Below are 25685 nucleotides of genomic sequence, written 5' to 3' on the forward strand. Positions count from 1 at the left end.
ATTATTCCTCCATGGTGCTTTTTTCTTTGTCACTCTCTTTGTTACTAGCGGTGCATGTTTATCATAAATATTTTTTATAGAAGAGCAAATGAAAGAATTTATTTGACTAGCATTGCTCATGCCCATTACTAATCCCCATTCGACATTCTGTAGCATTGAAATCGCATCTCCTACGTTAAACTTAGAAAAATCTCTGTAGGTTACAAACTTGGACATAGATTTATCTTTTTTTACTTCTAATTCACAATAAACAAGTTTATGGTCGGTGATTTTCTTATTTCTATGATAAAGTATAGCTGAAGTGTCAATTATGCCACATCTATTTAACTGCAACGCTTTATTTGTTATAACATGATCAATCAAAGTTGCTGAGCTGTCAGTGATCCTAGTCGGTTCAGTGATGTGCTGTACACTGTTATGGAAACGTAGGTGACGTCGAAGATATTTAGCTTCAGGGCAGGAGTTAGATAGTAAATCTATATTAAGGTCACCCAAACATACCACATAGTCCACCTGAACTGCTACATCCACAAACAATGCCCGAAGCAAGGAGCCAAGACAGGTGTAGCTCACATGCGGGGGTCTGTACACAAAGGCTACACAGAGCTTGACACCCCTCACCCTGAGGATCAATGAGATAGATTCAATGCCTGGATCAACACTCGCCAAAGGGACCTGTTCAAAGACTATACCACATTTGATATAGGCAGCGACACCACCACCAGTTCCAACCGTGCGATCGGCTCTAAGGAGTGTATAGCCAGGTATCTCATAGTGATCGGAGGGGGTAGTTGACCCAAGCCAAGTCTCAGTGACGCCAAGTACATCAAAGTCAAAATCAGTTGTCAGTGCAGACATCTCTTCAAAACCTGTGTTGAGCGAGCGCATGTTCAAATGCGCAACGCACAGGCCCCTGCCAGCTCGTTTCCCGAAACCCCAGGGACGGCCGGCCTTGATCTCTCCTCCTGGGAAGGTTGAGAGCTCGGCACCGGGTCCGCCCCGAGAGTCACCGGATCCGCCTGGGGAATGCATTGTGACGTCCTCCCTATCATACGCAGTGCCCCAGAGATCACCGCATCAAACAAGGAAGCAAGACGCAACACACCCCTTCGATTGAGATGCCTTCCATCACGGGCAAGATGACCACGCGCGACCCAGCAGTTGGCCTCCACATACATGACTCCAAAATTATTACACATAAGATCAAGTTGTGTGTTAAAATCATGAAGTGCTTTATACCCAAGGTCGGATCGAATTATTATGCTGTTTACATAAACTTTTGAATTTTGAAATTTGTTTCTTACAGTAAACAGCAGGTCAGCCATGTCATGGAGAGCCTCGCGCTTGCCCTGGCCCCCATTGTACCCTGGACCTCCCCTGTAGCCCCTCCTCAGATTGTTCGTGCCAACATGGATATGAATTACATCTAGATCTTTGTGGTTAACATATTTCAACAGAACTTTTTTTAAACTCTGAATACGAGCACCTGGACAACATTCTACAATGGCTCCTTTGTTTAACAAATCAGGCCTTACGTGACGGATCATAGAATCACCTATAACTAAAACATTACTGAAACTAGACTTTATTTTGGATTCTGAACAATCAGATTGTTTATTCTTCTGACTCATTTCATCATCCATGCTTTCACGAACCTCCGAGGGACAGCATGATGGCGTGGTCCCAGCTTTCAAATGTGACACTCTTTTCTTTGCTTTTGGCATATGCCTACTTAAAGTAACACTAGACTCACTCTCAGAGCCACTACTCAAATCAGACTGACTATTATCCTGGTCACATAAAATAACAGGATTGTTTGTGAGCACACCAAACTTGTTTTTACATACTACATCAGGGGTACTCAGACACACTCGCCTTTTTCTGCGTTTTTTGGGACCCACTGTGGCCCACTCATCATTTCCTGACGTGTTTGAATTTACGTTTGCAACATCTTCACATGTATCTGAATCACTTTGCGATGCTAGCTCAGAAGGAACAGCAACGAGTGATTCACCGCAGAACAGATGAGTGTATCTGCTTACTCCCCACCACTCTTCAAATGTACACAGGTGTGATTTATTGATACAATAAAACTGTAAAATGTGTTTTGCATTAACCAAAACATTTAGCCCACACTCAAATGAATTGTCTTGCTGGTAACAAGGCATTTCCATAACATTATCGATTTTCAATTTGTGTGCTAACAGTTTGCTAGAATGAGCATTTAATCCACCCAAAGAGTCAAAATGGTAGGCTTTACATTTCTGCATGTCACAAAACAATAGACTCCAGTGAGAACCAGAGTCCTCATCTGGGCTATCAGAGTTATTCAGGCAAAACAGAGCAAACTTCAACTTACTAGAAACAAGTTGTTCAAAGACAGACGAGACGTTACTCTGACTACACAATTTTAACAAGTGAGTTTGTGAGGGCCCAAAAAGAACAATTTCATCTTTGTTACTAATAGCTGTTGACATCGCTTCAAAATAAGAGTTAAGTGTATTATCATCAGCCCATAAATTTTTGTTCCAAGATGGTTCAGCTTTACTTTCTAGAGATAGCACCTTGTCACTAAGTACATTAATCTTACTTTTTGCATGGGAAATTGCATCATTTAAACTATTGTTAAGTTCAGATAGTTTAATACTGGTTTCTTTTTCAGTTTTTAGCTCACTTATAGCAGAGTTTGCGGCTAACTCCGCAGCCCTACATTGGAGTACTAGATCATGTAACTTGCTTTCTAAATTACTTATTTTATTTTTAAGAAGTGTAACTTCTTCGTCAACTTCGTCCTGAATTTTAAAAGAGTTGTTCATCTCCTTCGCTCTCAGTTCTTGTTCAACACCAAGTTTAGACTTTAACAAATGAACTTCAGCCTGTGCAGATTCCAAGCTTTCATGCTGCACATCAAAATCCAAGCTAAGAGTCTCAGTTTTCTGCATTAGCAACTCAATACTAGAAACAAGGTCACTTAAGTCTAAATCAGGGTGGTTAGCTGTTAGAGAATTTAATTTAGAGGTAAGACTTATTATTACATTTTCCATATTGTCATCAAGTACATCCCTGGATTGATACTGACTTCTTGTCATTACCATAATGGAAAAAACAGATAACTAATAAAAGGCAATTTATTTACAAAGAAATAAAAAAGGCAGCAACAATAATTAAAAACAAAAAATGTTAGTCAAATAAAATAAATATATAAAAGGCCATCCAATGTTCAAATGCTGTCAACTCTAAATGAAGAGGTAGGCTAAATCCGTGCTGTAGAGTAGACACCCCTGCAGTTCCTGGAATTAGTTGAATTTTCCAACCGCCTTCCGTTTCTGCGATGCTGTAGAAGTTCAGTTGTGCGATGCAGGAAGTGTTTGCTAACTTGAAGGCAAAAGGTCCTGTGGCAGTAATGCGCTTCCCCGTGTCACTGGCGAGCGCCTTCAGATGAAGTGCAGCAAATCTCGACCACAACTCGGACAGGGAAAATTAGTGTCCGCAACACAAAGTGGCAGCCTGCATATGAGTGGCGACACGGCTAGTCTGGCCAGAAGTTAAACCACATACAAGTCCATTTCCATAGTGAGGTTAGCACATGAAGACATCACATATAGCTACTTACAGTTAACGTTCAACAGAACAAGTCACTAATAATGACAGTTAGTGTTTTAAATAAACCATTCTTCATATCCAAGACACTGCACAATGAGTCCAACTCAGTCAAAAACTTAGAAATTACAGAGATCACAGATTCACCCGTGTTGTAGAGAGTAGCCAGTGCGAAATGCCAAAGGCCTCTTTCAAGGTCCCTTGCATTATTTTGCGTGTACTAATATGTACTAGGTGTACAATGCAGTTGTCTGCTTGCAATTTTGAGCGGAGCTATCATAGTACTGTAATCCAATACTTTTGCAAAGTCAATGCTAAATATAGTTCACGTAATTGAGATGTCTCCTACAAGTCCACTAAGTCAATTGTATAATTGTTTCTCATAAATGGGATGACTACTTGTAGTATCCAAAGTCAATGCTTTATCTGTTTCTCTTAAATGAAATCTCTACTTGCAGTATCTAAAGTTAATGATAAATCTATGCTAAAACTATTGCCTTGGGTGTAGTACGCCAGTGTCACGGTGATAACGGCGGGAGTGGTCGTGGTAGGCACGGATGAGTCGTTGTTCTTGCAAGGCTGTTTTTTGCCTGTCTTCTGGCTCAGTCAGCACTTACACCATCGGGAAGAGATAGTACATCCAAACTAACAAAAATAGGTTCCAAGGACCCATATTAGATTTAATACAATTGGCGGCAAACGTTATTGTTGATTAGTATGTTAAATAACAATAAAACTGTTGTAGGAGTTTGTTCCTAACCGTAGGTGCTCTGTATAATATTTAAATCGCTAAAATTATACCCCAACAATCAACGTTTACAATCGTGATACGTAAACAAATGATCCAATAATATGTAAGCCGAAGGATCGTCGTAAATTAATGTCTTTCGTGTAATACAACAATATGATAATAAACAATGTTACTATATCACTAATAACGTGTACGTAGACCGTCGTAATTAGGCTCAAATTAAAATATAATAATGCAATGTCAGTATTAAACAATCTTAATACTTGTGCGTAACAATATTGCTGTACTACAGAGAAACAAGGGTTTTCGAGTCGCTGTTGAATAATAGGACAACAAGAAATTTAATAATAATACGTTAATGAATACTATTACTATTAAACAGTTTCAATCCCAAATATTTTACGGGCAAGCAAGTCGGTTGTATTATGCAGAAATAAAGCCTATAGTAGAATTATGAACGAGGAAACTCAAATAGTAAACCGCACGAATACCGTTATCAAACAGCTGATTGGGCCCCTCTTATCTCTTGCCCATTCATCCAGAGTACAATTGACGAGCTTAAACAGTGTACAGTACATTTCTTTTTACGTACAGGTCTAGAAGGGTAGGTACAGGTCGACTAGCATTTACAATTCTCACCAAATATTTGGTAAACTGAATGATAACTGAAAGATAACTGAATGCTCTGACATGAAGCAGTGTTCTTCTTTACCTATAAAACAAGGTTGACACCTTTCTTCACTGATCTTGTAATGCGTGATTTTCTATAAAGTCTTGGAAAAATAAAAGGAAAAATAGATAGACTACAGGTGTACTGTATGTGGTTTACACACAAATATTCATCAAACTGTGTGATAGTTTGTTATAGCAATGAACAGTTTGAGAGTACCTATCGTATTGTTTAAGTCGATGGAAAATCTCTGTTGATCCTGTTTTACAAGCAAACCAAAAAGATACAGTAGTCACCACTCTATGCGACATATTCTAGCCAGAATATTGTAATCGTATGATTCTATTAAGCATTGGTACGATTGCAAAGTACTACACAAACATTATTTCAAGGGTAATAACAGTCACAATTTCCGCTGACTTTAAAAGAGTCAACTAAACTATTATACTAATGGACACACAACTAAATGGAACAACTAATGGAAATTCTCACGATGTACATTCGTTCGATATAAGCATTGAGTATACACGTCAGTACATACGTGTATACCCAATGATATAAGCAACGGTTCTTGCAATTTATTGCTTATTGTTTTTTAGAGTTGTTTTCGGACTTACTCACACTCGTATAAGGTTTTCCACGTTTGTCATTGATAATGTAGCCATGTTGCTTTGAAATGGCGACCATACAAAATGTATGCATTTTAAGCCAAGTATGAATGGAGATGAGTGTGGGATGAGTGGAGCGATCTTGTTGTCCTGTTTGTGACTAAGGCCGACATAATCCTTAGACACAGCTGTTAATTAATAGTGCATACAGTCAATTAATAGCAGCAGAGGTCAAGTTTGGTATCAAATTAAAGGTTTTATTCATAAAAATACATTGCTGCAAACCCAAACTCAAACGAGGATGATGATAATAACGTTAATGATGTCGCTAAAACGTATCGTTTGAAATTTAACAGCTGAAAATAAGTGAAATAGAAAAGGTTTTGGTTAAATCCATCAAATTGTAATTGGACACTAGTAAATACTAGTGCACTTGTTGCTACCTCCCCCCTTCGGTTTCATGTATTCCTCTCAATCAGTTCAAACCTAGGAGGATTAAACATTAATGTTAATTAATGTTAAATCCTCCTAGATTCAAACCTGAAACACCCAGATCGAAACTCGCCTGTCGTTATTTTACCATCGCCTGTTTTTTAAATATATTTTTCAAAAAAGAAATATTATATTGATTTACTTTGGTTTTTAAAAATGTTAACGTTTTATTTTGTTAAAGATTTATGGTGATACGTAAATATTGTGGTGTAGTAGAGTATATTATATTGTAGTTAAGTGTTAAATTTTAAAATTTTAGGGTGAATCGAGATGAATCTTTGTTTATAACATGGGTCTCTCCTACCTTAACATACATACCAAGTTTGATAAACATCGGTTGGAAAAGTGCAAAGATAAATATTTGTATGTAAAAAATACAAAATGGCGGATATCTGGTTAACGAAATTATTTTGGAAAAAATGTTATCCTTGATTTTCTGTTTATTTTGACCCAAGGAATTACTAGGTAAAGTATCTCCCCGCTTATTTTAACACCCTGTTTATGCTGTATTCTTATAAGTGAAAAATGTTAGCTGGTAATAAAGAAAGATGTTTTTATAAATAATATGAATGTACTGGTGATCTGTATATTCACCTTTTTCTTGTCCTTAGATAAATTAAAAGTCCACTCAGCAGTCGCATCGTACGATGTAGTTCTTTCCATGCGTTGCGAAATGCTACATTTGCCGTCCTCTTCAACCCAAGTTATCTACTGAACCACTGATTGTAAAAAATTCAAAAAAATATATTTTACGCATTACACTTTTGGCTACAAATTTGCCACAGACAAAACCTCTCTAACCCAAAAACAAAAAAAATCTCGCATGCTAACTTTTTCATGTTAGAAATCACGATTTAAAACTATTTCACCATACAAATCATTTTTTATTAATTAGATCGGTAAATAGTTTAAAGTTCCAACAAAATAGTCATCGAGTAGGACTAACCAAGAAGCTCTGTGCCAAATTTCAAAATTTTAGCACAACTTTAAGAACACCAAAACACGAAATTATTGAAGACATGCGTCGAGAGGACTATCGTTGTTTTTAACAGATTATACTTTTGACCTTCCGGCACTGTTGACTCAGCGAAACTGAACTTATATTTTATCTTATTTCGTTATATTAAAACTGCTGTTGCATTAAGTCAAATTCCCAATAAGTCAATTGCTTTAAAATAGACTAAACTTTTAGCCCGGACTGTACTATTTGACTTTCTGGGATTTTTGATCTACAGACACTGCAAACATTGTAGTTTTTGACCTAGCGGCACAGGTTTAAATTATTTGACCTTCCGGGACTGTTGACTTTCTGCAACGCGTCCCTAAAAACGTAGTCTATGTTAAAGCAATTGACTTATTGGGATTTTGACCTAATGCAACAGCAGTTTAAATAAAACGAAATAAGATAAAATATAAGTTCAGTTTCGCTGAGTCAACAGTGCCGGAAGGTCAAAAGTATAATCTGTTAAAAACAACGATAGTCCTCTCGACGCATGACTTCAATAATTTCGTGTTTTGGTGTACTTAAAGTTGTGCTAAGATTTTGAAAATTGGCACAGAGCTTCTTGGTTAGTCCTACTCAATGACTATTTTGTTGGAACTTTAAACTATATACCGATATAATTAATAAAAATTGATATGTATGGTGAAATAGTTTTAAATCGTGATTTCTAACATGAAAAAGTTAGCATGCGAGATTTTTGTTTGTTTTTGGGTTAGAGAGGTTTTGTCTGTGGCAAAGTTGTAGCCAAAAGTGTGATGGGTAAAATATATTTTTTTGAATTTTTTACAATCAGTGGTTCAATAGATAACTTGGGTTGAAGAGGACGGCAAATTTAGCATTTCGCAACGCATGGAAAGAACTACATCGTACGATGCGACTGCTGAGTGGACTTTTAATTTACAGTTCTAAGGACAAGAAAAAGATGAATATACAGATTACCAGTACATTCATATTATTTATAAAACATCTTTCTGTATTACCAGCTTACATTTTTCACTTATATTAATAAGAATACATCACAAACAAGGTATTAAAAATAAGCGGAGAGACCATTTACCTAGTAATTCCTTGGGTCAAAATAAACAGAAAATGAAGGATAACATTTTTTCCAAAATCGTTTCGTTAACCAGATATCCGCCATTTTGCATTTTTTACATACAAATATTTATCTTTACACTTTTCCAACCGATGTTTATGAAACTTGGTATGTACGTTAAGGTAGGAGAGACCCATGTTATAAAAAAAGATTCATCTCGATTCACCCTAAAATTTCGAAATTTAACACTTAACTACAATATAATATACTTTACTATACCACAATATTTACGTATCACCATAAATCTTTAATAAAATAAAACGTCCACTTTTTAAAATCCAAAGTAAATCAATTTAATCTTCCTTTTTTGAAAAATATAGTAAAAAAAATTAAGCGATGTTAAAATAACGACAGGCGAGTTTCGATCTGGGTGTTTAAGGTTTGAATCTAGGAGGATTTAACATTAATTAACATTAATGTTTAATCCTCCTAGGTTTGAAGTGATTGAGAGGAATACATGAAACCGAAGGGGGGAGGTAGCAACAAGTGCACTGGTACTTACTAGTGTCCAATTACAATTTCAATTGTAATTGGGATATCGGATACGGTAAGAATTAGAGAAAACTTTAAATGGGGGACATTCCTTTATTTCTTGTGGCAGTTAAAAATATGATTTTAGTTTTTTGAAATTCAGCCGCCATTTTCCAAAATGGCGGCCAAATTTGAAATTTCTTATGGAACACCCTATATTTTATCATGTTTTCGGATAGAATATGCAATTTAAAAACTTTTTTATAATTGACATTTTTTCGATAAACCGACTCGTTTAGGAGTTATAGCCTATGGAAAAATGACTTCCGGTGTACATTTTACATCATGTAGCTCCTAAACAAGTAAGTTTATAGCAAAAATGGGAAGAGTAAAAAAGTCTTACAATTGCATCCACATTCCAAAAAGACCATAAAATTCATTAAAAATATGAATTATATTATTTAAAAAAATGGCGGCAAACTTGAAAAGTGGAAAACTTTTTATTTTATAGTCTTAAAGGAATGTAGATGCAATTCTAAGACTGATTTACTTTTTGCAATTTTGCTCTAAACTTACTCGTTTAGGAGCTACATGATGTAAAATGTTAACCGGAAGTCATTTTTCCATAGGCTGTAATCCTAAACGAGTGGGTTTATCAAAAAAATGTCAAAGCTAACAAAGTTTTTAAATTGCATATTCTATCCGAAAACATGATAAAAAACTAAAATCATATTTTAACTGCCACAAAAATTAAAGGTATGTGCCCCATTTAAAGTTTTCTCTAATTCTTACCGTTTCCGATTTCCCAATGGTGGACTCCGTGAGTTGATCACCCTGTATATATGAATTTGAACGGATGGTGTTTTTGGCCTCTAGGGACCTCAAAACGAAAAATTAAATCGGTCCCGCGGGTCCAGGTGTTACCATAAGTACTACGGTAATAGCTTATTCCCTATATGGGATATTCGCCAAAAACGTAATAGTTATATAGAACAATATTACATTCAACCAGTTGTTAGTTAAAACAAATTATATGGGACTAAAACGAATCAATGATTATAAAGATTCCTTTAAAAATAATTTGAACATCCTACAATTTTACTATGCATATTTAATTAATCTGCCATCCTCATACCTAAGAATTGAATGGATCAATGGTCAGCATTACACATAGTATAAATATGTCAACTCTAAATATGTCTTTAAATTTGTTTCCAAATGCTGAATGTTTACAGCTGTTATGTTAAGCAAATTATATTGTACTAAAAGCTAGCTTAGAAGGTAAGCGTTGGCTGCTAGACTTCTTAAAAATTGAAACTTAATTTCTAAAAAACTGGGACCCTTAATTATAATTATGGCTTTGACATTCCCTAGTTCTCAAAATTATCTTTATTTCAACACAAAAATAATGAAAATCCGTCGACTGGTTGATTCAGAATGTGAAAAAACCATATTTACGTTTTAATAATATATATGATAGTTTGGACAGGTTTCAACCCTTCCGAGGCGTAATACATTTACACAGTTTATGTGTAGACTACATTATAACTTATAAAATAGTTCCAAAATTAAATGGATCTCCTTTTACAAACGTATATAATAACCAGAAATTTTTAGATCGTCCTTGCGTGTATTTTATGCCACAAATTTTGACGAAAGGCTTTTCATTACATAAACTATACCTATTTACAGTGTTGACCAAACAGTTGGCAAGAAGCATTAATAGATAAGCTATGTACCAAATATGATAATTTTAGCTCTATTCTAATTATGACAAAACACGAAGTAACTAAAAGCAAGTTTTGTTGGTGTAGTAAGCGTTGCAGGAGGTCTACTTTACACTGAATCGACGTTCACTTTTATTGCTTTTGATCTTCCGGCACTGTTGACTCAGCGAAACTGAACTTGTATTTTACCGTATTTCGTTATATTAAAACTGCTGTTGCATTAGGTCAAATTACCAATAAGTCAATTGCTTTAACATAGACCACGTTTTTAGCTCGGACTGTACTATTTGACTTACTGGGACTTTTGATCTACAGACACTGCAAACATTGTAGTTTTTGACCTAGCGGCACAGGTATAAATTATTTGATCCTCCGGGACTGTTGACTTTCAGCAACATTCCCGTTTTTAGCCCGGACTGTACTATTTGACTTACTGGGATTTTTGATCTACAGACACTGCAAACATTGTAGTTTTTGACCTAGTGGCACAGGTATAAATTATTTGACATTCCGGGACTGTTGACTTTCTGCAACGCGTCCCTTATATTATACTTTTAGAACGATGGAGATTCTGAGGATTCATTTTCATATATATAAAATAGTATTGAGGGACTATTATGTAGCGAGAAATATAGTTTGTAAAAGAAGAGAGTTTATAAAAAATTTGGTAGTTGAACGTTTCCATCATCTGACCAGGCTGTACAATTGGTGCAACAGCTGTTTCGGCGATCGCGTAAAGGTAGTGTAAACGATACGAGTAGAAAATGTTAAATACAAGCCTTGGCGAGTGCCTTAAAAACTTCTACGAGTGTCGTTAACACTATTTACGCGAGTTGTGTGCATTAATTAACCTGCAACAGTATTTTAATTACCAAAAACCACTACTCAAAACTTAAAAAGAGAGGTTATTTTATCTTTGCCCCTCATTGTCTCTGACAGTAATGCAACGAATCATAGCACCAATCGTTAACAATTAAATTGACCTGAACAGCTGATTAGTTGAAGTTCGAAGCATTATAATTTTACTTCTTATCTCTCAATCCTTGACCCTATCTGGGTACCAGTGGTGGTTATATTTTGGCCCTTTTGTAGTGGTACCATATAATTCACCAGAGAACAGTTACATGCCCATATAAGTAGATATCTATTATATATATTATGTTTCAGTGATAAATGTAGAATATAATAATATAAAAATTTATATTTTTCAGCAATGCTTTTAGGCGTAGTAGCAAGATGTTTGCAAATTTTTGGATTATTCAACTAAGAAATGTCTAAATTAACCCGCAAAAATCATAAAAATAATGTTTTTATCCATATTATCCAGTTAAGGTTGTGTAAAATATGATTCCTTACGTAGAAATATCAATGGTTTTTTTTTATACGCATAAAAATAAAATTATAAAAAACTACCAAACTACTTTAATTACCAAATTGTATTTAATTGTTGTATGACAAATAAATTTATTGCATCAACAGTAAATAAATATTATACTGCTGTAACAATTTAGTATTTTCACAAAAATTTTCAATAGAATAATTTAATTTTTACCATATGTTTTTACTTTTATCAATATGTCAATCCATCTCTCTTTATCAAACCTTGTATAATATATGGCCAAACAGACCAATAGGTAATTGATTCAATACATTATAATATAGAACATTTTCAAATAACCTTATTTCATTTAAATATATAATAACCTATAACTTTTTGTAACAAAGTTGCTTCAATTTCAATATAATTTTACTTAAATAACTTGTCAAAATTCAAATTTAGCTCTATAGCAAATGAAAATTGTTATAATATATGTGTGAACAGTGGCCTACAATTTTCCGTGATAAAGTCAGCTTTGACATGTGAATGCAACAATGCATCAAACCTTCCTCACTTCTAAGAGTGCTGAGCTAGCATGAAGATATAAATTGTAAACTGCATATTTTAATATAAACATTTTTTTTAAAGTGCATATATTTGGAATAAATTAGTGAAATTTGATTAAAGAAGATCCGTCCTTGTTACAAACATTAATAACTACACAACATCAAGAAATTTAACTGTGAAGAAGACGTCAATTTTGGTGAGATCACTCCAGTAGACATTTTCTTTCCTTGGATCGAAGCCATTACAACACTTTTAAGCCTAACTTTTGAACTTTTGTACCAGAATTTAAAAGTCAAGAAACTAATAGAAGCGTATATAGAACATAAATTAATTAACCTTTCAGAAAATAATTCGAACATAATTTATATTTCAAAACAAAATTTAATTAGGCTATATATAATCACAAGATTAAATTCAAACGCCGCTCGATCACCCCACCTGAGATAAAGATCCATGCAATATAACCCCTCAACCTAAATTAGAACTATTGTAATAGGCCTAGCCTAAAGCTTAATTTAGTAAATTCATTTGCCACCCTTTGTCAACTTTTATTGTGAACCCTTAGTTTCTTTTCTTTTACCATCAATTTTGTATTGTAATGAAATAAATTTAAGTTTAGATACTGTACATGGAGTTTCCATTGTATTCCTAGCTTGTATTTGTAGCCTTGTTACACTGCATAATTTAAGAGTAAAAGCTCTTTCTAAAAATGTATAGTTAAATGTAGTTGAAATCGAAATTTCCTGATTAATTTACGTCAAAATGTGAAATGTTAATATTTTTTTACGAAAACATAATTTTTATGACCTTTTCAAAACTACATAAAATTGTTATAACCAACCTCAGATTCGGAGATGTATAAATTGTAGGGAATTTATTGCAGTTTCAGATGGTGATGGAAACGATCCACCGCCAAAATATGTTTTGAACTCTCTTCTTTTACAAACTATATTTCCCGCTACATAGTCGCTCAATACTATTTTATATATATATGAAAATGAATCCTCTGAATATCCATCTTTCTAAAAGTATAATATAAGTCTCAGCTTGAACTGTATTCGCCATTAATAGTTACGGCAGCAGGAACAATGACCGCGACGCGTTTTGCGCCTTTGTTTGTGTTATGTTTATTGGATCTGAGGATTGTATAGCTGTTAAGTTATGTACCGCAATAGTTTCATTATACAGAAGTACTATTTACCTATTGTGTACTACTCTCAAAAGTTGTCAATTAAAAAATTAGTGGTTCTAAACAACAATAAAAACCATTATACTCCTGATTATACTTATCGTAAATTTAAAAAATATAATTTTTAGTAACTTCTTGTCAATTTCCGTGAAACTACTACATAATCTATTTGTAGAATGCATTTTTCTGCACAGTTTGACATGTCTAACGTATTCATATGACTTTTAGTTCTCGAGATATAAGCTATTTTGTGCGCGGCGGCCCCCCGGGCGGCCCCCCAACTTCACCCCCTCCCCCCCATGTTATTAACCACCTAGAAATGCGACAACATCGATTTTCTTCATCTACTAGGTACCCATAGAAACAATCAAAAGTCAAATTACGTTACACTTTTATGCATGCTCAAACCCCCTCAGCGCCTGGACTATCCTGGGTGCGGACGGTTTTGCTCAGCGATCTTTGTTTACAATGGAAGGACTGGAAACGGAAAGTGACGGAAAGTGCGTAGGATCGGGATGCAATTATAAACTTAATTGAACTGTTCTGTGGACAACCGGCGTTGTGGTTATACGTAAAACGTTTTTGAAGCCGTATTTCCCGTTTTAATCATGGACTGTCAGCGTATTCGTCATCATTTAGGTCCCGTAATAAATCTGCTATACTGTACTTATTTCTTGAAGCAAGAAGCGGTCGAACCTAAAACTTGCTAAAATCTTCGCTTCCGCCTCTCTCTCTGACTTCCAAGATCCCCGCGATAGCTGCCACGAACAATGTCTCTTCAACGCGCATTGCGATACGGAATGCGAATGAGGTTGTGCTACATATAGCATATAACACGAGCACCAAAGAATCACAAAAATTGTCCGTAAATTGTTCATACAGCAAAAGTTATATAGCAATGGTATATAGCAAAAGTTATATAGCAGGTTTTGCTACATAGTGTAAATCTTGCTTAAAGCTAAAGGTATGGACGCACCATAGATTTGCCATCAAGCATCAGCACTCGTTTTGACGTATATTTCGAGTCATGCACAAACCGCCTCCCTGTACATTACTTACGGGAGATAAATTTGTTTTTTTTTCGAGTTCGTTTGGCTCTTCTACCCGATCGATTTTCATAATTTTGGTCTCAAAGCTATGCAAGGACATATTTTTTATCAAGCATCATCACTAATCCATCAAATGTATTACTCTACGAAAAAAATTAAATTGGATTTTTCATTTTTTACTTCAATTAAAAATGTATTCCAGCAGTTAAAATATCCTATATGTTTTTTTATCTAAAAACCTTCAGTGAAATACCAGCTTCCATTGGAATTATTGATTATTAAGATCGGATCTACCTAAAGCACACTGCTAAATCACAAACAACCTATATTGTTTAAAAATTGAGTTATTTATCATCGATTTATAGTCAAAAGATCATGCTTGCAACCTCAACAAATCTTGGTTTCACCTAGCAAATCTTAAAAAAAAATCAAAGTTTCATAATTATTTGAAAATCTACACGAATTAAGCTTTCCAACGACCCATTAGGCAATAAAATCGGTCTAGTATAACTCTAGATTTAGTTGTACAAAGATTTTTAAACCTGAATTACTAGATTTATTTGAAAATTAATTAAGACAAATGGAAATTCTTTTAGTCTGCAGCTTTGCTGCGGCAGGGTTATTTTGTACTACGATCGTATTTCTAAATAGTGCTTATAACCACTATTACAACATTTTTCAGCATAAAATTTCCTATAATTTGATACCCAAAAAGTTATTTTTACGAGTTGTTACATCCTAAATGTCTATCTTTACTTATTTACTTAAATTTATTCTATAACTATTATCAGCTGGTTATAATGTTTACATGTTCACTTTGTTTTTAATATGTGTTGAATAAAGTTGGTTAAAATTGTACCTTGATAAATACATTTATTATTTGTTCTAAATACATACAGAACAATTTGGCGACGATGGAGGTGAGTACAAGTAATTCAAATACCTCTCAAAACATTCAAATGATTAACTCAGCATTGATTGGGCCCTTCAATGAAAGATATGAAACATGGGAAATGTATATGGAAAGACTAGAGATATCATTCATTTATAACAACATTTCGGAAGATAAAAAGAAAATTACGTTACTTCACTGTATTGGATCAGACACTTACAGTAAACTTAGGGATATATTGCATCCTGTATCACCTATAACTAAATCCTATGCTGAATTAGTTCAAACTCTTAATTCACATTTTACACCGAAACCAAATGAAGTATCAGAGACATTCAAATTTCATTGTAGACATCAATATGAAGGAGAAAACATTTCTGAATTTTCATTGGATCTTAGAAAGTTGTCTAGATATTGTAATTTCGGCACATTTCTGTCAAAAGCCCTGAGAAATCAATTCATACTCGGACTAAGGGATGAAAAAATACAGACAAGATTAATTACTCTAAGTGACAGTGATTTGAGTTTTGAAAAAGCTGTAGACATGGCTCAAGTAATTGAAAAGGCTCAAAACGATTCAATAACAATCCAATCAAAATTCAATCATGAAAACAATGAATTGCCGGTTAACTTAAATGTTGTACAACAGAAAAGTTTTCAAAAACCTAAAAACAGTACCAATATTAAACAATGTTACCGTTGTGGAGAGTTACATGAATACATATCTGAATGCAAACACAAAAATACAACATGTAACTTCTGTAAAAAAATAGGGCATCTAGCAAAGATTTGTTTTAGGAATCCTAATGCACCTATCAAATTGCAAAGACAAAATAAGACTACATTTAACACTACTTCAAGAAATGTAAAACAAATAACAGACTCCTTCGAAGATCAAAATGAAATATTTCTACAACAAAATATGAACAATTCTGTTGGATCCCTCTATAAGGAAACTAATGTTATTGACATTTGTTCTATGAATACCTCAGAAGATAAATTTAGGAAAATTATGTTAAACATAAAAATAAATGGGAAACCTATTCCGTTTGAACTAGATACAGGAGCAGGAGTATCTTTGATGTCAAAAAGTAACTTTTCCAAGTTTTTTCCTAAACACAGACCTTTAATGAATCCAGACATAATCTTAAGAGATTTCAACAAAAATGAATTTGTTCCATTGGGTAAAACCATTGTTCAGGTTGGTTACGGTAACCAAACCAAATATCTTCCATTGTATATAGTCGATGGTAATAGAGATACGATATTTGGTAGGGAATGGCTGAGATCCATTAAAATAAATTGGTCAGACATACATAACGTTCACGGAGCTGACTTGGATAGAGTTAAACACTCAAATCCCAAAGTACACAATATTTTAATGGAATTTAAATCCATATTTGAACCAAGAGTTGGACGTTTCAAAGGGGGAGAAGCACTTCTTAACTTAAAGCCTGACACTACACCAGTTTTTAAAAAAGCTAGACCACTACCTTATGCTTTGTTACCAAAAGTTAGTGCAGAAATCGACAGACTAGAAAAAGAAGGTATAATTACAAAGGTGAATCAGAGTTCTTGGGCTACTCCAGTTGTACCGATTATGAAGGCAAATGGGAATATCAGACTGTGTGGAGACTACAAAGTAACCCTCAATCCCCATTTGGTAATACCAGAACACAACATGCCCCGCATTGATGATATTTTGGCCAGAATGGGTAATTCGACTAAATTTACAAAGATTACCGCCTCTATGGAACCTGCAACAAATGGGGGTTTGGAAAGATCAACAAAAAAGAAGGACCAAGAAATTATGAAATAACCACAAGCAGTGGCCCAATCAGACGACATCAAGACCAAATTAGACGCTCAGGGAGGGACTTGTGTGAATTTTCATTAAGGAATGAGCAAAATCAAGTATTCATACCAACAAATTTTGGAGAAGTCAGAGAGGAACCAACCGAAAACCACGCAACAAATTATCACAACATTAATCCAGAGGCCAATGATCCCAACATACCAGTGGCACCAGAGACCAGTAACAACATGTCAGATGTTCCAGTGGCACCAGCTTCCGCTATGACAGTGAGACGATCAAAACGGACACATAAACCCGTCGATAGACTTAACTTATGAAACTCACTAAGAAGGGGAGGTGTTACATCCTAAATGTCTATCTTTACTTATTTACTTAAATTTATTCTATAACTATTATCAGCTGGTTATAATGTTTACATGTTCACTTTGTTTTTAATATGTGTTGAATAAAGTTGGTTAAAATTGTACCTTGATAAATACATTTATTATTTGTTCTAAATACATACAGAACACGAGTATTCAAATTTTGACATTTTTTTCAAGATGGCGGCCAAAAAAACGTATTTTGTGCCACAGTACGGGTGTATACTTTTAGTATGTTGATTAGAAGCATACTACCTACCATTCACAGCAAGAATCATTTCTGTTGCAATTAGTTCCACCTTAAGCTATATTTTCAGTTATTTCTACTACACTAATATACAACACTGATTCAAGGTCTTTTTCCCGGTTATCAAAACTCAAGAACAATTTTATACACAAAGAATCTCTATTTTCATTTACGGATACCCTACAAATTAATGCACTTGTGATTAATTAAATCCGTTATGTAAGGAAAAACGTTTTTAATCTCACTTGGTTTTGATTTGCTTTCAAAACTTGATCGGAAATGGTTGTGGTATTTGTAAACAACATTCGATGTAAACATATCAGTGACAGTTGGAAGAAATAATCTTGATTCGAACAGCTGTTCGTTATCTCTCAAAATTGGGTTTTTAAACGTCCGTCATTTTATTTACATAGCAGTGACGCCATACTTTAATAGCTAAAGACAATCTCGCCAATCCAGTGAATACATTAAAATGATTTGGTACTTGATATGTACCCTCGTTTTTCAGGAGAAGGCCGCGTAAAATGACTCTTGGGCCGTGACAGACAGGAAGACAGACAGACAGAAATTTAGATGAGACTTGTTCCGGTTTCTTTAATGTATAAAACAAAACGTAATAATAACCTAAAAGTTTATGATTCTGAGCAATGTACAGCCAAACTCTAATTTTATTTATATAGATGAACTTGCATTTTAGTTTGGTTATCAATCCAATACTTGGAATTTGTTTTGAACTTGTCTAGATACAAATTTTGTTGCAGCCTCATGCTGTTTCTATAATAATAAAAACTATCATGCGTGTCTTTTTGGTTTGTTATAGTGTGTTTTTGTTTTCCTTAAACCATGTTTTCTACAGTTATAACTGTAATAGCTGTACTTAAAAAGAAGCCTCATCATATTTGTGAAAATCAAAATTTCTTAGTTCTAATCAATTTAAATAGCAATTCTGAAGCTTTGGGTTCACCAAAAGCTGTCTATTCTTACATAGAATTTAATGGAGAATATGATGGTAGTGTTAAAGTTAGAAAAATGTATGAAAATACTAGAGGAATTTTAAAATGTTGTGTAAATGTGCAGGTTTTTCTAAAAAAAATCTAAGTAATGTTTCTGCAAGTGGGTGTATGGAATATATATTTTTTAATTGTAGATTTGAGTCACACTTGTGTTGCTCTACCACCCGAAAAAATTTATAACGCTAGGTCCAGACCACCCTGTATATTATATTGTTAATTCTGACTGAATAACAGTTTTTAAACAAATCTTTTACATTTATACGTTACTAGCTGTACTTGCGGGCTATGCCCCGTTTAACTTCTTAATTTTCAAGATGAGCTCGTTCCCATGGCTCAATCACGTCCTGGTTGACATACGTTCGCTACGCTCACTCACCTTTAGGTTGGAGCTCGTTCGCTACGCTAACTCGCCTCCAGGTTGAAGTTCGTTCGCTACGCTCACTCACCTTTTGGTTGCAAATTAGCTGTTGTCATAAATTTAAAAAATAATAACAGTGCTGCACCCTGTTGGTAATCATTGTAACTTTAATGCTATTGAACATCACAGAACAGAACCAACTTGTTTAATTGAAACAGCTGTTAAAATTCATTAATTCCTTTTAAATATGAAAAATCATAATGTTAACGTGGGAAACTCCAGAGCCACTGGGGCGGAGCCCGAAAGCCCGATCAGAATAAAAACTACTTAGTTTTCCTATTTAATGCCCAAAGAATCGGTGTACCGAATTTCAGCCTCCTAGGTAAATGGAAAGTGGGAGAATTAGTGATGAGTGAGTGTGTCAGTCAGTCAGTCAGTGAGTCAGTGAGTCAGTGAGGGCTTTGCCTTTTATAGCCTACATTATAGTATCCAGTTGATTGAATCAAACCAATTAATATAGTGCAATTAGTATTCATATCCTACCGTAAAACCTTAGGCCTTTATTCTGTGTGTTTTATATTGTCGACGTTTGAGTGCAATGATGTTGACTAAATGCATTTCTGTTATTTTAGTGTAACTCTAACTGAGGCTGTTACAGGTACGCCACTCCTTTGGTTGCTCTTGCTACTGCGATGCTCAGTCTTGCAAACCTCTTGGTTGTGTCGAGTCATTGCTTCAGTGACCTCAAGAGCCTGGCAGCTTGTGGCCTGTTTACTCTTGGTGGTAATTTGATTTATTTAGTATCTTATACTCCTATTGACTCTGAACAAGATGGTATGAACCCCATTGCCGTAAAAATAATGGTTTATGGGGGTGTGACTTCATGGGAGTTTTCTCAAAAGTTCATGGGTAGTTTGGGATTTATATATAGATAATCGCTTTGATAACATTGGAACACTGACGCAAATATGCGACTGTCTGTATAATGTGACTAGCCGTCGCATATATGCGACGGCAGTCTAGGTAGGAACCAACCGTCGCATATGTGCGTCGCTGGTCCATATGGATAAAACATTTTGTACTATTGCGGTAGTGAACGTACAGGCAATTAGATGCAGTTGTAAAGCTAATTTTTTATCATTTACTTATACAAATTTAAAGAACCAAATTTTGCAAAATCGTGGCCTCCCCCATTGCAAACGCAAAGCACGAGTATGAAGTATAATTGCAATATGCACGTTCCATGTATACGCCAACCCCGTACAAGACACAGGTACTCTTCTAGTATGTATAACTAATACAGGCTATTGACTTCTCCTGAAGGAAGGAAAGATTATAATTTAGAGTCCATAGCCACCTCTAGTTTAACTATTGTAACATGATTCTTACAATATACAACAGTTTTTCGGTTTTCTGGGTTTCCATATTTAGTGTCCCGACAAAATCAACCTAGTAGTCTGATCTTAAAAACATGGATGGCTGTCTTTCATTTGTAATATTTAACCAAACTAATTTTAGTATGTACAAAATGGTAATGCTACGGTAACTTTTGCAGGTCTAGTCCTCGCCTGTGGTTTGATGGTGTTTGCTGCAAGTCTCAGCGATGTAGTTGCGGACCGTAATTTTCACAACCATCTGGAACACCGATACGGGGCCTCTTTCCACGCAGCTGCTGCCGCCTGCGTACTCTCCCAGGCAGCGGCTCTGCTCTCCATTGTGGCTTTCCTTCGCCACTTTACGACTGTGGAGGAGATGGTTCCTGGAGACGACTGTCAACTGCACACTCCTCCCGACCTCTGCTCTCAACAGAGACATGTTCTGGTGCTCAAGCCTTGCTACACCACTGTCATACACCAAGGGTTGCTTGGTGTTGCTGAGGGCTCTACATCTTCCGGGTCCTCCCCGTCACTTCCTCGCCCGCAAAATAGATATCTCCCTCCACGTCCACGTAGAGGCCCAGTTGAACCTATTGATTCACCCTCTAGTGAAAGCCAGAACACGTGACTTATAAACCACTTAACCATGAATGAAATATACTTTAGTATACCTATTGTATTTATACACTAACAAAGTAAATCCTCATTTGAAATAATGAAATAATGAAATAATGAGTTTATTCCTTCAAAACAAATAAATACAAAATAATACAATCACTTGGAACTACGTTGCCACATTATCCAGTAATCGTGGCAAACGTAAAACAAAAAAAATGAAACAATTTTATTTACAACTGAGTCCAGTCTCTTCACTTGAAAAATACAAGTTGCCGCTCTCTGTGGCGTCTTAAGCATAGGAATATAAAATTAGAGCTTAAAAAATTAAATCCTAAAGTTAACAGAAATACTCCTATAACTAAAAATGTATTGCCTCTTCGTAAACTGGAAAACCAAAGGGAAATTACAAAAATAGCGAAACTTGACGGATTTATTTGCAGAAAAAAAGAAAAAGAAAAATTCTTTGAGTGGTTGATGTAAATTGTTATATTAGTATATTATTAAGAAAATATACGTCCGGATAATTAAAAAGCCAATGTTTTAATTTTGAAGAAAATTTATCTAAGGTCAAACAAAATCTGATATCTTCCGGCAGTTGGTTGAAGTATTTAGGACCATTATACTGATAAGAATGTCTGAACAAAGACTTGTTTACTTTAGGTAAACGGAAAATGCCTTGATTGTTTTGTCTAGTATTATACAAAAGGTTGCTTGTCCCAGTATTTCCACTGCGTACATAGAAGAGTTTTAGAACCTTAAAAATATATAAGTGCTGAACTGGGAGTATTATCAATTGAGAAAATAACGGGAAAGAGCTTTCACGCTTATTACTTTTAGTTATTATCCTTAAAAAATGATTTTGTGTAAACCTTAATTTTTCAATATAACTTTTAAAAGTTCCACCCCAGCATTGAATTGCATACTGGAGTCTTGATTGGACAAGAGCAAAATAAAGAGTTCGAAGTAAGAAGGTATTACAAATGTTTTTTATAAAATAGAAAACTCTTATAGTTTGTTTAATTGTTGTATGTAGTGTGGAAATATGTTTGTCCCAGTTTAGATTTTCATCCAAAACTACTCCGAGATATCGAAAATGCTTGACCTTTTCAATTGATTTGCAAATGCATGAAATTAAATTACAATTCGAAGAATGATAAACTAGATTGTTTGGAAAGTTAAAACTATTTATTAGACTGAAATTTATGTATTTTGTCTTATCAACATTTACCTGCATTTTATTTGCTTTACACCAATCACTCAAAAGCTTAAGATCTTCTTGGATGTAAGGTTTCAACTGAATTTATAAGATCCCCGTGCGTAGAACGGGTACACAGCTAGTTAATAAATATGAGGAAGAGGGTTGCAGAGGTAACTGATCCCTGTGGAACACCTGTCCTGACATGTAGAGGAGAACTTAGTTGGTCTAAGATCTTTGTTTGCTGTATTCTGTTTGAGAGAAAACTAGAAAACCAATTATTAGCTACACCTCTAACACCAGCAGCATCTAATTTAGATAATAAAAGATTATGGTCAACTAGATCAAATGCTTTTTTAAAATCAACAAATAAACCTGTTGCTTTGTTTTTGCTATTTAAACTTTGATAAATTTTGTCTGTGACTGTAATTAGGGCATCTTCTGTCGACTTTCCTTTCCTAAAACCAAATTGAGAGTTGCTGAAAAAATTTAAACCATCCAAAAATGTTGTAAGTCTGACTTTCATTAATTTCTCAAAAACTTTAGAATAAACTGAGAGCAAACTAATAGGTCTGAGATTGTCTAATTTTTTTGACGAGCCTTTTTTATGAATGGGCACTATGATGCTTTGTTTTAGTTTTTCAGGAAATGTACCACATGCAAAACTAAGATTAATCATGTGGACTAAAACAGGTGCTAGGATTTTAGAGACAGTTTTTAAAAGTTGAACAGATATTTGATCAAAACCTGTTGATTTTTTATTTTTCAACCCATTTATGGTAGCCAAAACTTCGGGAATGGTAGTTGGAGCAACAAAGAAGGAGTGAGGAGAACAATGCAAGGGTCGTGGCTGGGGAGGGGGAGGCCCGTTGCAGCTTTGACCTTGACATTGGACAGAGATAAAATACTTGTTAATCTCTTCGGCAACTTGTTTGTGATCATTTAAAATTGTTTTGTTTTCCAATTCAACTTCAGTTACATTTTTCTTATCAGCTGTACCTAACACATTATTTAAAACCTTCCAATATTGAGAAGAATCCCCATGACAATTATTAATTTTGTTCGCTAAAAATTGGTTTTTAGCAAAATCAATATCTTCTCTTAATTTGACACAGAACTCGTTAAAATACTTTCCAAAATGTATATCGAATGGCCTTTTCCTATACAACACGTATAACTTCTTTCTTTTCGATATCCTATTGTATAAATTAGTATTTATCCATGGACTTAACGATTTAGATTTTTGAAATTTATTGTACTTAAAAGCTAACTTAGATTTATTTATTACAGTACATAGTTTTTCATAAAAAATATTATAACAATAATTAACATCATTTGAAAGCAAAATGTCTTCCCATTTTTCATTTTCTAACTTTTCTTTGAATAAAATAAAATCTATTTTATCTTTTTGTTTGAGTAAGCTAGAATCATCTATTAATTTACCTTTACACATTAAATCAAAAGTCAACCCCAATAAACAATGATCTGTTAGACCAATATCAAAAATAATACTTTTAAAAACAGTTATGTTTGGATGTCTTACAAAAATATGGTCTACGAGTGTTTTAGACAGATTAGTTATGCGCGTAGGGCTCTTTATCATAGATATAAAACCATGATTTTGTAACAGACTGAAATAGTTTTGCACATATGGCTGACAAGTATTTAATAGGTTTATATTTCCATCCCCGACCAAAATAGTATTACCCTTTACATTATTAATAGTATCGGAAAATTCATTTACAAAATCATTTTCTGAGTGCATATGCAACCTATAAAAACAGAACACATTGAAATAAACATTTTTATATCTAACACGCAGAAGCAAAACATCAGCAGTGGTCATTTTAAAGCTTAGTTGTGTAGTATCAATACTCTCATTTACATAACATAACACCCCTCCAGCTCTATAATTATCGTTACAACAAGCAAATAAATTAAACCCAGGAATTTTATAAAAACTAATTTCACTTTCATTGACCCAAATTTCACTTAGAACAATAAAATTAATATTATTTATGACACTGTTAACCTCTGCTAAAAAACTATTGAAATTCTTTCTTAAAGATCTAATATTGGCATACAGTAAATTTAACGAACCTCCGTTACTAATATCTTTGTAAAAATGTGGTAAACTTGTTTCATATTCGTTGGAGATTGTAAATGACATTCGCTAACCTACAAAAAAGTTAAAAAAATACTTAAAATAAATAGAATTTCATAAATCGAACTGAGTGAAATGACAAAAATAACTTCTAGGAACGTAGCCATTTGAACTGCTTATTTAAGCTGGTAAATATCTTCATAAGTACTCACTTTTATTGATTTACCGTCTTCAGTTTTTCTAGCGAAAAATTTCCCGTCTCTGCTCCAAACGTATGCGTACTTCAGTTCCTGGCATTTTTCTTTGAGTTTTTTGAAGAACAACTTGTTTTCAGGCGAGAGATGTTCATTGACGTAGACCTTGTCGTGTGGGAAGCTGCGACTGATGTCATTCGCAGTTAGGTGTGAACCTCCTTTCCTAGACTCCTTGAAGTTCGCGATGAAAGCCTCTTTCATTGTCCTCTCTGTGAACTGCACCACCAATGACGGTACCCGTGCCTGGTTGTAGGATGGGATCCTGTGGGCTGCTGCGATGTGGCTTGGCTGCACCTCTAAACCCAGCGCCTTCCCGACCTCCTTGATGATCGTTTTCACGTCTTCTTTCTCTGTTTTAGGAATCCCGCTAATCTCCACATTATTTTTCCTGCTATACTGCTCCATATTACGCACCCTCTCCTCCAACTCAGTGACTCTTTTATTTAAGGAACCGTTATCTGCCCGTAGCTTCTGGTTTTCTTCTTTAATTTGTTTTAATTCTCTCTGAAATTCGGAAAATTGTTTATTTATGTCATCAATAGAATTAGACATATGCTGAACGGATTCTTTTAACTCCAAAGTTTCATTTTTGACTGCTTTCAGGTCCTTAGAGATTTCATTTTTAAAATTATCCAAGAGTTTAACGAGAAATTCCTTAGTGATTACCGTGGTTGAAGTCACAGAGCCTCCGCTGGATGCTGTTTGACGACACTCCTTGCACTTCCAGTCCTTGCACGACCTTTGTTTCACAGATTCGCCGTCTTGCTTCTTGAGGCACTCCACGTGGTAGACACTCCCGCATGAGACGCATTTCACTGTATTCACGGTGTCCTCGGACGATTTGTTACAGACGCCACAGCACGACATAATCACTTACACATGAATTATGTTAAAAAAGGTAAAATTTTA

General features: G+C 34.7%; 1 protein-coding gene across 1 annotated transcript in view; it reads left to right on the forward strand.

Annotated features, from left to right (window-relative positions):
* Positions 1–21250, forward strand: part of LOC129001424 (uncharacterized) — a 39758-nt gene extending 18508 nt beyond the window's left edge. The window contains exons 6-7 of the mRNA XM_054428687.1: positions 19888–20012; positions 20785–21250. Of these exons, the coding sequence (XP_054284662.1) occupies positions 19888–20012; positions 20785–21233 (574 nt within the window). The 3' untranslated portion in view covers positions 21234–21250. The remainder of the gene's footprint in view (positions 1–19887; positions 20013–20784) is intronic.
* Positions 21251–25685: the final 4435 nt, after the last annotated feature.

This window comes from Macrosteles quadrilineatus, unplaced genomic scaffold, assembly GCF_028750875.1.
Source record: "Macrosteles quadrilineatus isolate MER2022 unplaced genomic scaffold, UCM_ALF_1.0 Scaffold_1__1_contigs__length_201487025, whole genome shotgun sequence".
NCBI classification, from domain to species: domain Eukaryota; kingdom Metazoa; phylum Arthropoda; class Insecta; order Hemiptera; family Cicadellidae; genus Macrosteles; species Macrosteles quadrilineatus.